Consider the following 15,242-nt stretch of genomic DNA (forward strand, 5'->3'; position numbering starts at 1 on the left):
ACTTTTTTAATGATCTCACATCAACTTATAAACAAAATTAATCAACTGAGTGACACAATGCCTGCAGATGTCGGATTGCAGAATCGCATACAGATACACAAAATTACAATGATGTAAACTCAGCCTTTCCAAGACCTTATACTGAACAAACAAACAGTTTCTAAATAACTGAAAAACACCTTTTTAAAAGAAATTCCCATTTTTTCATCTCCTTTTTCAACATCTGACATTAGTGAGCTAATCGTGAAAATTGTGACTGGTGACTGACCCTTATTTCTGATACCTAACTCTCTAAATGTGGTGGTCATGGTCTTAAATATTATTTTAAAATGCTTGAAATGTTGAAAGGCAAATAGTTTTCATGATTGCCCATCAAAAGCAACTGATTTTTTTTTTTTTAAAAATACAGCTGCTCCTGAAGGTTTAAGTCGAAATTTGGATATGTCTCACTTTGCCAAGAATAGAATGTTTGGATATGTCTCATTTTGGAGAAAAAATGAAATTTGTCATCCAAAAAAAAACTCGGTGAATATTAAAGCCAATATTTTTTTTGTAGTATGGTGTTTAGTTACTTTTTAGCATCTCTTTCCATCCACCAATAGTTAGAAACATAAATTGAGTTTATTGTTTTCACTTCAATACCAAGCCCTTTTTGTCAAAATGAAAAAAACGGATATGTCTCATTTTGAAAACAAACTCTTCGTATCTTCCTTCCTTCCTTCATTGTGCAGGCCAAGTGAAGTTGGTCCTCTCTCTGTATAAGAACTTGGGCTCCTTCCTGACCACCCAAAACTCCACCTTGCGTCTCGGACTTGGACTTGGACATGGTTCAGAGGTCAGGCGTAGGAGCCTGGTGGTCAACTCCCACGTCATCTCCGCTTCTGTGCACAGAGGCTCCAATAGAGTGTTCCTTTCTGAGCCCGTGGTCTTCACTCTCAGGCACCTGCAGGTTTGGTGCCAAATATTAAATTTGGCAAGAAGGAAGTGCTGCACATTACATGGTTTGGGCATTGTTATCGCAGTGTACGTGCAGGGTCCTGTGCAATGTTAGTGTATAGGCATGCACTCAATCGACTGTCATATTAATAAGTGACCACTGCTTGATGACCATTGCATGAGGACACAGGAAACGACTACATGTCTCCATTTACTGTATTTTTCTTCAGAATATGACAAACAAATGAATGTCATAAAAGACTATACTTAGGGAGAGGGCGTGGAGAGCCACAGGATTATTGAACAGACTAACTTCAGGTTTTCACATCTTTTGCTTAAAATAATGCAGTCAAATACAGAAATATCACATCATATGTTAAAACATAGGTGTAAAATGTATTGTTAAAATCAAGTGAACAGTGGTAGGAATGTGCAAATGTCTCCCCAGTATAATTGGGCATGAAAAACAATGGTTTGAACTTTATGTGTTGGTTAACACTCAAGTCCATTTTAATCCAAGTAGGTTTCATACAAATAACCTGGCATACTTTTGCATTTGGGCACTACCGAGGCAAAAAGAGAAATGTGTGCTGATTCTCACGTTACGTGTATGCTAATCTGTATTTTCTACCATCACAATATCTATTACAGGGTTAAAGAAAATCATTTTTTTTTTCCTGGAGCCCTACAATAAATATTCTGCTGGTATTCATGAAAATTTAAATGTTGTTTTTGTCTTGTATCCACAGCTGGACAACCACTTTGGTCCCAACTGCTCTTTCTGGAATGCCTCAGGGGTGTCTGGAACCGGGAGGTGGTCCACACAGGGATGTCGCCTGTTACACACCAACAATACACACACAACGTGTGCGTGTAACCACCTATCCAGCTATGCTGTGCTCATGACATACCAGCAACCTGTTGTAAGTTTGCGCTCAGGCCCACAAAATTGCAGTGACTGTGATTATGTTTGCAGAAGATGGCAGTGAAAGGTTGCCCCCCCCTCCAAAAAAAAGAAAAAAAAAACCCTGCTTGTCACTTTAAGCTGTATACAAGAGGGTTTTGATGTTTCAACCTCTTTGTCGTATTTTAAGGCCACAGGATGAATGTTGGATAGAGTGGTACCTCTACTTACAAAATTAATCCGTTGCAGAAGTCGTTCGTAACTTGAATCTGTTGTAAGTAGAAAAGCATTTTACATGTAAATAACCGAACCTGTCACGGGTAAAGATTGACGTCCCTCCTAGCCAATGGAGAGATGTGATGCCAGGAAGATGCTACGTGGTAGCCAATGGTAGAGCAGCTCTATCGCACCACACAAATCAAGAGACAGGAATTGCATCATGGCTGAAGATTGATATCCCTCCTAGCCAATGTGATGTCAGGAAGATGCTCTGACGGTAGCCAATGGCAGAGCAGCTCTATCGTACCGCTTTCAAACCAAGATACAATACAGGATGTTCGGTGGAATCTAGCACCATTTTCTTCCTTTCGTATCCTGAATTTTCTTCGTATTTAGGGCCAAAATTTTTCCATGGAGGGTGTTCACAACCGCAATTTTGTGTTTGTCGAGACTTTCGTCAGTAGACGTATGATTGTAAAGCAAAACAAAGCAAAATTATTTGTATTGCGCATTTCATACACAAGGCAAGTCAATGTGCTTTACATGGTTAAAAGTGTTTAAAAACAAAGAAATAAAACATTTAAAACTCAGAAAAATATCAGGAATAATAGCTAAATACTTCTTCAAGATGTTTAATTTGGCTTTGGTTTGTGTGCCACTATTTGACGTGAGTCAGTCAATCTCAGAGCCTTACTGGGTTTGTATTCCATTAGCATTTTCTGTCTGTCCATGACTAAATCTTGGTTAAAATTTCAAAGATATTGTACAGGTCAAAGCCAATTTTAAGTTTAGTTTTTCTCTTCATATGTACTACTTTCCTGCAATTTGATTTAGAGTCCTTGAACATCATTGTGCTCCTCAATGGTGTTCTAGGTCGCCTCAAGTTGGTCTTAGTTTTAACAGTAGCGAAAGCATTATTGACATTTGTGATTTTCGAGGTGTGGTTGTCCAGAAGTTCATCAACTGTCTCAGCATTCACAGTCTGTGGCACAGCCACAGTCTCCATAAACTTAGTGGCAGTACTCTCAATTATGTATGTCTTCTTAATATACATAGAGGTTGTCTGTACTTTATCTTTAATTTAAAAAAATACACAAAAATAGTCAGAAATAGCCATATCCTTAATGTCATTTGACAGACTCTCAACATCCTTAGATTACCAGGTCTAAGATGTGATTTTGAGTGTGAGTTGAATTCTTAACATACTGAGAGAGGTAAAATATGTCGAGTATAGCAGCGAGTTCTTGGAATTTTTCCCAAGTTATTGTAAACATGAATTTTAAAGTCTCCTATTATGACAAAATTGTTGTAGACAGTACAAACAACTGAATGCAGTTTGGAAAATCCACCCCATTTGTTTTTTTGTATCTTGGAAGTGTATAAATTATTAAAACAACAACCTTTGGGTCAACGTTAACTAAAAGGCATTCAAAAGAGCTAAAATCACCTAGTATACTTTCTTTACACTGAAATAATTATTAAAAAATAACAGCAATACCAACCACCTTTTTCCCTATTCGACTTGTTCATAAAATGAAAATTTGCCGGTGTTGCCTCATTTAAAATGCTATTAGAGCTATTTTCTGTTAACCACATTTCATTGAATAACAAGAAGTCCAGATCATAGGTTGTCATGATATCAATAATCAACATTGATTTATTACCCAGTGACCTGATACTAAAAAGAGCTAGTCTCACAGAGATACGTGGAGACAATAGTTTGATAGATTCATGTTTTATCCCCACTAAGTTTGTCATTCTACTTATATTGTGCCATATTTCTTTGAGCAAAATTCTGTCCCTTATAATTACAGGGATGAAAAATGCCTGATTTCCAATAGGTCTGAGTTATTCTGGAAAAGACCCTACAGATATGAGTCCAAGTCACAGATGATATACTTCATGGGTGGAGGAGGCTTCATTCGCATCTTAGTGGACGGTGGTTTCTGGCGAGGGGGGCTGAGAGAAAGATTTTGGCATGGTTTGGGCTGGAATCCAACATTGACAATAGTCTTCACCCTATCCGTCAGACACTAACATGGCATTTAGGCAAGTAGAGAGTGAGTTTTGCGTTGTTCTTGGATCCAGATCATCTCATTTGTCAGTTGCTCCTCCAATTGTTTAGATGATGCTAATGAATCCGTTTGCACCTCATGTCGCCTTATCTCTTGTTCCACTGATTGATTGGGAACAACTCCATTCTTTTCTCCTCGAGTTTAATAAGCATCGCCACTGTTTTTTTTTCAGGCCGGGCATGTCTATTTTGACAGAAACTGTCTGCCTTGTAAAGATGTTTGCATTCCCCAAAAATTCAGTAATTGTCAAAGAAACTAATGGATAGTACAGGACAGAGTGCTTAACTACTTATTCAATTGACGGAGCCTCAAGAAATATTCATTTCCAAATCGTACAAGCGGGAGTGCTGTGCTTATAAACACCTCAACATCCAAACATTACACTTCCGTTAGGAGATCAATGAAATCTTGGTTCAGTATCTGATTACTGCAAGAGAACATCCAGGGCCCCTGTGTGTACTGTATAGGATGTGATATGATTAGTGAGCTCTATGATTTTTTTTGAGAGATATTAGATTATCGCTGGTAAAACACAGTACTTTGGTGATCTTCTCACTGCAAAAACATTTCACATCCTTGACAGCCCCATCACCAACTATTAATGTTTGGAGTTTTTCTTTTATGATTTAATAGTTTTCAGTGGTGGTGGGGGATGCGCATTCTTAGCCAGGGTCTTGTAAAAGTGGCTGAAATCCATTTGTAAGTCAGATGTCAATGTTTTGCATTCACTTGTGTTCTTTTTTTCTTGCTATTCGTGGTAGTGACCGCTCAGGGTTGAGGCTGCTCGAAACGCAGGTCAGCCGGATTCTTTGGTAATGTGTTGCCGTTCTGTCCACCCTTTTACAGTAGTTGTCCCATTTTTGGGGGCTTTGCTCCCAATAAATTCCAGGAAGAACAACTGGATGATCTTTTGCTGTTTCTCATGGGCTGTCTGTTAGCACACTTTTGCTCACCATTTTGTGACATCGGTAGAGTGGTTTTATTCTCCGGCCATCCATTTACAAAGGCAGACACTTCAAGACGGTGGATTTTCGTTTCCAAAGTTGACGTCCTTTGCAGCACTCCTCAGTGGAAAAGGGAGCCATCTTGTTGCCAACCCCATTCTTGTGCTGTTTAGCAGGCCATGCTTGTGTAATGGTGAGAAGGTATCAGAAAATATTGTAATATAGCAGCAAATGAACAAAAAATTACAGTCCCACAGGTTTAAAAATATTTTAGAGTCACTGGTTCTATTTTTTAAAAGAAAAAAAAAGCTTATCAACAAGAAAAAAGTAAACAGAGGCAAAGCAAGGAAAAAAAAACACTGCACAGTATGAGACCGAGAAAAAGAGTGAAAGACATTAGATGGTGTTAGATGGTAGATGTTGTCAGTTTTATTATCTGCATGACATGCACTATGTTTTAACATTTGTAGTATTCACAAGTTTTACTCAATAACCAACCAAAAATTTAAGAGAAACATCAATCAATTGTGGGAAGCTTGTATATCATTCGCTTGTCTAATTATAGCAGCACTGTTGCTCCTCAAACGAAAAGATAGGGTTTAGTTCCCAAATTAGAAAGGCTGATGAAACTATTATTCCTCGTAGTCTTAGCCATCAGATCCCATTTTTACACACTAATTTGTAAGATAAAGACGTTTTTAATTAAACATTCAATTCTCTTGAGTTGTAGCTGTGAGGAAGATGTTTCTAAATGCTGCCGGCTTTTGTGGTTTCCCTTGAAACACCATTTAAGTGTTTTTTTTTTTTTTTTTTGGTAATGGGTATGTAAAATAAACACGCCATGTGCTATCTTTTTTTCTTTTCATCTTCACAGTCTGGTGTGGGAGTAGAGGAACTTCTTGTCTACGTTGTCTCCTGGGTGGGCATCTCTGTTGCTCTGGTGTGTTTCGCCACCTGTCTTACTACCCTATGCTGCCAGGCAGCTCCCTGGCACACTGACCACGGCACCATCCACTGCAACTTGTGGGCCAACCTGCTCATAACTGAACTGCTCTTCCTTGTCGGATCCAATAAGACACAATATACCGTGAGTTCCTTTTAAAATCACATGAGGGGTGCTTGGAAAAAAGTGTATTTTCGTCTTGTGGCATGATGCTTCTCTCACATTTCTAGGTTGTGTGCTCCATCATTGCCGGCCTGCTGCACTTCTCATTGCTCTCAGTGTTCTGCTGGTTATGTCTGGAAGCAGTGGAACTGTACATTTTGCAGCGTGAGGTATTTGAGGGTCGTAACTCCAGGCGGAAGTATTTGTACCTAAGTGGCTACTCTGTGCCCGGGTTGGTGGTAGCTGTGTCTGCGGCCGTTGACTTCAGAGGCTACGGCTCAAAAGCTTCGTAAGTTCATCACAACCACTCAGCACACACACACACACACCACACACACACACACACACACACACACATACAATATATTGCCAAATTTTTCACTCACTCATCCAAACAATCAATATCAAGTGTTCCAATAACTTCCACAGCTTCAGGGGAATAAAATAAAGCACCTACGCATGCAGACTATTTTTGCAAACATTTGTGAAAGAATGGGACACTCTCAGGAGTTCAGTGAGTTCCAGCATGCAACTCTAATGGGATGCCCCCTGTGCAACAAATCTTCTTCTTCTTTTCCTTTTGACTTGTCCCATTAGGGGTCGTCACAGTTTGTCATCTTTTTCCATATGAGCCTATCTCGTCCATCTTCTTCTCAAACACCCACTGTCCTCATGTTCTCCCTCACAACATCCATCAAACTTTTCTTTGGTCTTCCTCTCGCTCTTTTGCATGGCAGCTCCATCCTCAGCACCCTTCTACTAATATACTCACTCTCTCACCTCTGAACATATCCAAACCATCTAAGTCTGCTCTCTCCAACCTTGTCTTCAAAACATCCAACTTTGGCCGTCCCTCTAATGAGCTCATTTCTAATCCTATCCAACCTGTTCACACCAAGCGAGAACCTTAGCATTTTCATTTCTGCTACCTCCAGTTCTGCTTCCTGTTGTTTCTTCAGTGCCACTGTCTCTAATCCATACATCATGAATTGAAATTCTTCTGACACGACTATGGCACATCTCACCGCTGTTCTGCTGGCCTCATACATGTCCTGTACTATTCTAACATATTTATCCGCCACACCAGACTTACGCATGCAGTACCACAGTTCCTCTCTTGGTACTCTGTCATAGGCTTTCTCTAGATCCACAAAGACACAATGTAGCTCCTTCTGACCTTCTCTGTACTTTTCCACTAGCATCCACATGGCAAATAATGCATCTGTGGTACTCTTTCTAGGCATGAAACCATACTGTTGCTCGCAGATCCTTACTTCTTTCCTGAGTCTAGCCTCCACTACTCTTTCCCATAACTTCATTGTGTGGCTCATCATCTTTATTCCTCTGTAGTTTCCACAGTTCTGAACATGGCCTTTGTTCTTACAAAAGGGGAGTAGCCCACTTTTCCTCCATTCTTCTGGCATCTTCTCTCCCGCTAGTATTCCATTAAGTAGGTTGGTCAAAAAACCCACAGCCACCTCTCCAAATTGCTTCCATACCTCCACTGGTATGTCATCAGAACCAAGAGTCTTTCTATTTTTCATTCTGTTCAGTGGTTTTCTAACTTCCCCCTTACTCATCATTGCCACTTCCTGGTCATTCACGCTTGCCTCTTCTACTCTTACTTCGCTCTCATTTTCTTCATTCATCAACTTCTCAAAGTATTCTTTCCATCTACTTAGTACACTGGTTGCATCAGTCAACATATTTCCATCACTATCCTTAATCACCCTTACCTGCTGCACATCCTTCCCATCTCTATCCCTCTGTCTGCCCAACCTGTAGAGATCCTATTCTCCTTTCGTATCCAATCTGGTTTATATGTCATCATATGCCTCTTGTTTTGCCTTCACCACCTCTACCTTTACCTTACGTCTCATTTCAATGTATTCCTTGTGCCTCTAGTGAGTTTCCCACTTCTTCGCTAAGCTCTTTCCTTGGATGACTTCCTGTATTTTGGGGTTCCACCACCAAGTCTCCTTCTCCCCTTACCTACCATATTTATACACTTATCTCCTGCCTGCCTCTCTGAATACCTTTGCAGTAGTATTTCAGTCTTCTGGGAGCGCTTCCTGTCCATCTCGAGCCTATCTCACCTCTTTCCGAAAGGCCATACAACATTCTTCCTTTCTCAACTTCCACCACTTGATTCTCTGCTCTACCTTTGTCTTCTTAATTTTCCTACCCGCTACCACAGTCATCCTACACACCACCATCCTATGCTGTCGAGCTATACTCTCCCCCACTTTTACCTTAAAGTCACTAACCTCCTTCAGATTACATCTTCTGCACAAAATATAATCCGCCGCATGCTTCTCCCTCCGCTCTTGTAGGTAACTCTATGTTCCTGTCTCTTCTGAAAATAAGTGTTCACCACTCCCAATTCCATGCTTTTTGTGAAGTTCACCACCATCTGCTCCTCAAAGTTCCTTTGCGGAATGGCGTACTTACCTATCACTTCTTCATCGCCACTGTTTCCTTCGCCAGCATGTCCATTAAAATCTGCACCAATCACAACTCTCTCTCTCACTCTCTCTGAGATGCTCAGGACTTCTTTGTCTGGTTCCTTCCAGAATTTCTCTTTCAACTCGAGGTCACATCCTACCTGTGGAGCATAGCCACTAATCACATTATATGCATCACCCTCAATTTCAAATTTCAGCCTCATCACTCGATCTGATACGCTTTTCACCTCCAAGACATTCTTAGCCAGCTCTTCCATTAAAATAACCCCTACTCCATTTATCTTCCCATCTACTCCATGGTAAAAAATATTAAACCCTGCTCCTAAGCTTCTAGCCTTATTCTCTTTCCATTTTCTATCTTGGATGCACAATACATCAACCTTTCTCCTAATCATTATGTCAACCCCTCCTCGAGCCGTCACCTTATCGTGGTGGAGGGGTTTGTGGGTCCCGATGATCGGAGGAGCCAAAAATTGCCCTGGGCTTCATGCCCCTGGTAGGGTCACCCATGGCAAACAGGTCCTAGGTGAAGGACCACACAAAGTACGACTCCAAAACCCTATGATGACAAAAAAAAATTGGATCTTGGTTTCCCTTGCCCGGACCCGGGTCACCGGGGCCCCCTTCTGGAGCCAGGCCTGGAGGTGGGGCTCATCGGCAAGCGCCTCGCGGCCGGGCCTGCACCCACAGGGCTCGGCCGGGCACAGCCCAAAAGGGTAAAATGGGTCCCCCTTCCTGTGGGCTCACCACCACTCTTGGCCCCAGGACACCCTGGGTTGCAGTTTAATAATCGACTTTGTGGTCATGTCATCGGACTTGCGACAGCATGTCTTGGGCACTCGGGTGAAGAGAGGGGTGGAACTGTCAACTGATCACCACCTGGTGGTGAATCGGCTCTGATGGTGGGGGTAGATGCCAGTCCGACGTGGCAGGCTCAAATGTATTGTGAGGGGTTTACTGGGAACGGCTAGCGGATTCCTCTGTTAGAAGAAATTTCAACTCCCACCTCCAAAATAACATTTCTGGCCTCTTGGACTCCCGAGGCAGCTGATAGGTACAGGCTGGCAAAGCAAAATGCATCTTCGGTGGTTGCTGGGCAAAACGTTCGGTGAGTCCATGGAGAGCGACTTCAGGACAGCTTCAAGGAAATTCTGGTCCACCGTCCGGTGTCTCGGGAGGGGGAAACAGTGCACTGTCAACACTGTGTATAGTGGCGACGGGGCGGTGCTGACCTCAACTCGGAATGTTGTGAGTCGGTGGGGAGAATACTTCGAAGACCTCCTCAATTTCACCAACACACCTTCCCACAAGGAAGCTGAGCCTGGGTGCTCTGAGGCGGGCTCCTCTATCTCTGGGGTCACCGAGGTGGTTAAAAAGCTCCTTGGTGGCAGGGGCCCGCGGGTGGATGATATTCGCCCGGAGTTCCTAAAGGCTCTTGATGTTGTGGGGCCATCCTGGTTGACACGCCTCTGCAATATCGCGTGGACATCAGGGACAGTACCTCTGGATGGAAGACTGGTGTGGTGGTCCCCCTTTTCAAAAAGGGTGAGGGTCTGTTCCAACTATAGTGGGATCACACTCCTCAGCCTACCTGGCAAGGTCTACTCAGGGGTACTGGGGAGGAGGATTCGTCGGGAAGCCGAGTCTCGGATTCAGGTGGACCAATGTGGTTTCCGTCCTGGCCGTGGAACAGTGGAGCAGCTCTACACCCTCGCCAGGATCCTCAAGTATGCAGGGGAGTTTGCCCAAACAGTCTACTTGTGTTTTGTGGACTTGGAGATTCCTGTGGGGGGTTGTTCGGGAGTATGGGGTAGCAAATCCCCTGATACGAGCTGTTTGGTCCCTGTACGACCGGTGTCACAGTTTGGCATTGCCGGCAATAAGTCGGACTCGTTTCCGATGAGAGTTGGACTCAGCCAAGGCTGCCCTTTGTCACCGATTTTCAAAACTTTTATGGACTGAATTTCTAGATGCAGCCGAGGCATAGAGGTTGTCTGGTTTGGTGGCCTCAGCATTCGCTTCATCAAGCAGTGATCTCCAGCTCTCACTGGAGTGATTCCCAACCGAGTGTGAAGCAGCTGGGAGAAGAATCAGCACCTCCAAATCTGAGAGTATGGTCCTCAGTTGGAAAAGGATGGCGTGTCTTCTCCAGGTCGGGGATGAGATCCTTCCCCAAGTGGAAGAGTTCATATATCTTGGGGTCTTGTTCACGAGTGAGGGAAGAATGGAGTTGGAGATCGATAGACAGATTGGTGCAGCGTCTGCAGTGATGCAGAACTGGTATAGATCCATTGTGGTAAAAAGGGAGCTAAGTCAAAAGGCAAAGCTCTCAATTTACCAATCAATTTACGTTCCTACCATCACCTATGGGCATCAGCTGTGGGTCGTGACCGAAAGACGAAGATCCTGGAAACAAGCGGCCGAAATGAGTTTCCTCCGCAGGGTGTCCGGGCTCTCCCTTAGAGATAGGGTGAGAAGCTCGGTCATCCGGGAGGGGCTCAATGTTGAGCCGCTACTCCTCCGCATTGAGAGGAGCCAGATGAGGTGTATGGGGCATCTGATTTGGATGCCTCCCGGACACCTACCTGTTGAGGTGTTCCCGGCATGTCCCACCAGAAAGAGAGCCCGAGGATGACCCAGGACATGCTGGACAGACTTTGTCTCTCAGCTGGCTTGGGAATGCCTTGGGATCCCTTTGGAAGAGCTGGAAGAAGTGGCTGGGGAAAGGGAAGTCTGGATATCCCTGCTTAAGATACTTACCCCTTGACCGACCCGGAAAAGAGGTAGATAATGAATGGATGGATGGATGGATGGATGGATGGATGGATGGATCATGCCAACAAACTCCTGAGATTTTCCTGTCATAGTCCCAACATTCAAAGTCCCTACACAGTTGTAGAGTCTGTCCATGCCTGTTGTTCTTCTACCGACTAAGCCGCTTTCCTCTTCTTTTTGTCTTCGACCTCCATTATCTGAATTTCTACCTTCGCCTTGCAGATTAACAGTGCCAGGGGCATGCGTTGTTAGCCTGGGCCACGACCAATTCGTTATCGAATTCGTTTGATGAACGCTTATATATATTTTATTTGGCACACTTTTACGCCAGATGCCCTTCCTCCCACAACCCTCTGCAATTATCCGGTCTTGGGACCAGCCTACAGGACGCACAGGAATTATGCCCCCCTTCGGGCTGCAGATAGTCAAAACAAGCAATCAAATAAACAAAATCAGCACATAAAATACACAATTCCCATACTACCTAATCTACGGTAAAGTTAAAGACAGATAAAAGCAATCAAATAACGGTCGGCACATAAGGTACCCAAATCACATACTACCTGTGTGGAAATATAAAGGATATGGCGATTTAAAGGATATGTGGGTGGAAGAGATTCAAACCATAATGGGCCTCACTCTAACAAAAGCAAAAAATCCAGACACTGTCAGCTGTATTATAAGAACGTGGATGAGCTTGGGAATGACAGCAACTCTGCCACAAAGTTGTAGCCCACATAAACTGATGGATTGTGGTCAGCAGATGCAAAGTGCAAAGACGTCGCCAACTTTCTGCCGAGTCGCTATAGACCTCCAAACCTCATGTGGCCTTCATATTAGCTCAAGAGTAGTGTGCAGAGAGCTTCACGGAATGGGTTTTCATGTCTGAGCAGCTGCATCCAAGCAATAGATCACAAAGTGCAATGCGGATTCCGTGGTGTAGACCTGCATGCTTCCACTGGAAGCGAGAACAGTTCTATCAAGTGATGAAACACGCTTCTCCATCTGGCACCTTTTGGATGAATTAGAGCAGAGACTTAGAGCCTGGCCTTCTTGTCCAACATCTGTGTGTAACCTCACAAATGTGCTTCTGCAGGAATGGTCAGAAATTCACATAAATATACCCCAAAACCTGGCGAGCAGCCTTCACAGAAGCGTTGAGGCGACACCATATTGAACCTTATGGATAAGGAATGGGATGTCACTTATATTCAGATGTGAGTGAATGCTGATGATAGAATACTTTTGGGAAAAACTCTGTTATCCGTTGCCAATCGAAATGGAATATCTTCGTAAAGACACATTTTCTGACACCACTATTGAATTGCCCTGCAATGCATTGTTTCGGTGATAAGTTGTTCCTGTCGATTTTGGGAGGGTGCTCAAGGACCTGTTAACATTGCGCACCTCTAAAGGTTAAAGACTGATGTGTATAGATGGTATCATTGTTGTTTGTGTTCCACCTCTAACTTCTTTGTCATTATCTGCAGCTGCTGGCTGCGAACCGACAATTACTTCATTTGGAGTTTCCTTGGACCGGTGGCTGTTATAATCACTGTGAGCTTTTCATTCTTGCCCACTTACTCAATTATGTAGTGTACACATGTATTTGTGAAAGTAGAACACTGACAGCAGTCTGTGTTAATGTTTACAGCTTAACCTTGTAATCTTAGTGATGACCTTACATAAGATGCATAGCACTGCTGCCTTGAAACCAGACTCCAGTCGCCATGACAACCTGAGGTGTGTAATTGTTTTTATATCCCTATGATCCTTGTTCCATGTGTTTCGTTATGTTTAGCTTATTCCACAATTTATTTTGGAACCATTATGCATCCTTTGTGTGAAAATAAGAGGTCAAGCCTACACAATAATAATGAAAAATATTGAAACACATTGATAGAAAAGAAATAAGACTCAAATAACACTCAATACTTCTACTAAATAATTTTCATGTTTTTAAAGGGAGGTAATCATAGGAATGAAATCTCTATTATTGAAAACATTTCCAGGTTTTTTTATTTTTTTTATTGCTACAATAAAAGGATCATTGGAGCCCTCGATCCACCTGGATCTCATGAAGTTTCACTGAAACTGGCTTTTATTATTATGAATGGCGCTCCTTGTAGGAAAATTTTGCAAAGCAAATATAAAACAAGATTACGCTCACACTGGGGACAGTCGCATCATAGCTTAGACTGCATGGCGCTGTAGAGAGAGCTTTTGTGTGTTTGGGGATTCGCGCAAATGTTGGGTCTTATGTGTTCGTTTATCTTCTGTCCAAGCTTGACACAGTATACAAACAAACAGCTCCTTGGTTAAATACTTTTGTCCATTGTGGTAACATCCAAGTCAAAGACATCCAGACGTCGAGCATTTGATGTAATTTGAAACCAGACTACTATTTTTCACGCATACATTTTGATCACGAATGCTATCATAGTGCCTCTAATGTGTTCCGACATTGGCTCAAAATTGGTCGTGATTCTGAAAAACAATTTCTTAGTTTTGAGATTCAGCCTGTGATGTTAGCTGTACGAACGCATGATGATGTTGTTGTTTTATGTTAACAGTAGCCTGCCGTCTTGATTGATTAAACATACACTAGTATAAAGTTAGTAGGGTCTGTTACAAACCCACGAGTGCATGGTCAATATGGCACATTTGTGTAATGGTTAAAAAAAAAGAACATGCTAAAATTGAAAATTGGTATTAATATTGTCCATGAATGCATTGAGGTGGTCCATTGGAAGTGAGAAAACATCAGGACCCCTTGTACTGGTACTGTGGTTTTGCACCCTGTTACTTGTCGAAGATCCAGCCAGTGTTTGAAGCTTTGTGCTGCTTTGCGTTGCAATGTGCAGTGAGGGATGAGGGCTCGGCTGCCGTCCAGCCCTCACACGTCCTCTCGCCCAGACCAGTGCATGGCCTGCGTGCGTGCGTGGAGCCTTCTTCTAATGACCCATTGATTCTGTAGAATTGCAGAAGATCCGGCGAAAGCAGATTTTCCTTCATGATGTGTGCTGTCGTGTGTCCAGGGCATGGGCGGTGGGCTCGTTGACGCTGCTCTTCCTGCAGTGTGTCAACTGGTCCTCAGGCCTGATGTTCCTGTCTGCGCCTTCTCTCCTCCTGGCTTATCTCTTCGCCTCACTTAACACTGCGCAGGGCCTCCTCATAACCATCCTCCACTGCACGCTCGCCAGGAAGGTCAGCCTCGGAGCTGAGCAACATTATCTTGGCGGTCATGTGACCGTGCACCGCCAATGGTTTGTGTTTGGTGTTAAGGGTCAGAAAGACTACGGGAGATGTCTCCGTCTTTCCAAGTGCTGTGCAACCTCTTCGTCCAGTTCTCCGGACTCGGTGAAGGCTGCCGCACTGCGTTCTAACAGCCGCTACACCAGCAGCCAGGGTCGGAGAGCCACAGCCAACAGACAGGCGAGCGCTCCATTTTGCACTCTTTATCCATGTCCTCCTGATTTTGTTTTGATTACTGTATGCTGATGTTCTGTGCTCCAGAGTCGTATTCGGAGGATGTGGAACGACACGGTGCGACGGCAGACTGAGTCGTCTTTCATCGCAGCTGATGTTAACAGCACCCCAACTCTTAACAGAGGTGAGAGTCCGTTTTATTGTTTTTGTACACCTCTTTAGTTCCACACGGCAACATTTATTCATCCCTTTTCTGCATATAGCTGGATTGGGGAATCATTTCCTGACCAATCAAGTCCTGCAGACTCATACAGGAGCCTCTCCTTATGACACCATGTTGGCCCAGGGATACAATCAGCCCTTCACCTCCACAGGTATAATTCAGCAAAA

At 43.3% G+C, this 15,242-nt stretch overlaps 1 protein-coding gene across 1 annotated transcript in view; it reads left to right on the plus strand.

The window, feature by feature from the left end:
- LOC133505917 (adhesion G protein-coupled receptor L1-like) overlaps positions 1-15,242 on the plus strand; it is a 32,558-nt gene that overhangs the window by 12,064 nt on the left and 5,252 nt on the right. Inside the window, exons 14-23 of the mRNA XM_061829466.1 lie at positions 732-949; positions 1,686-1,859; positions 5,953-6,165; positions 6,252-6,472; positions 12,914-12,980; positions 13,078-13,166; positions 14,462-14,630; positions 14,709-14,858; positions 14,940-15,036; positions 15,116-15,226. Of these exons, the coding sequence (XP_061685450.1) occupies positions 732-949; positions 1,686-1,859; positions 5,953-6,165; positions 6,252-6,472; positions 12,914-12,980; positions 13,078-13,166; positions 14,462-14,630; positions 14,709-14,858; positions 14,940-15,036; positions 15,116-15,226 (1,509 nt within the window). The remainder of the gene's footprint in view (positions 1-731; positions 950-1,685; positions 1,860-5,952; positions 6,166-6,251; positions 6,473-12,913; positions 12,981-13,077; positions 13,167-14,461; positions 14,631-14,708; positions 14,859-14,939; positions 15,037-15,115; positions 15,227-15,242) is intronic.

This window comes from Syngnathoides biaculeatus, chromosome 9 (assembly GCF_019802595.1).
Source record: "Syngnathoides biaculeatus isolate LvHL_M chromosome 9, ASM1980259v1, whole genome shotgun sequence".
NCBI lineage: Eukaryota > Metazoa > Chordata > Actinopteri > Syngnathiformes > Syngnathidae > Syngnathoides > Syngnathoides biaculeatus.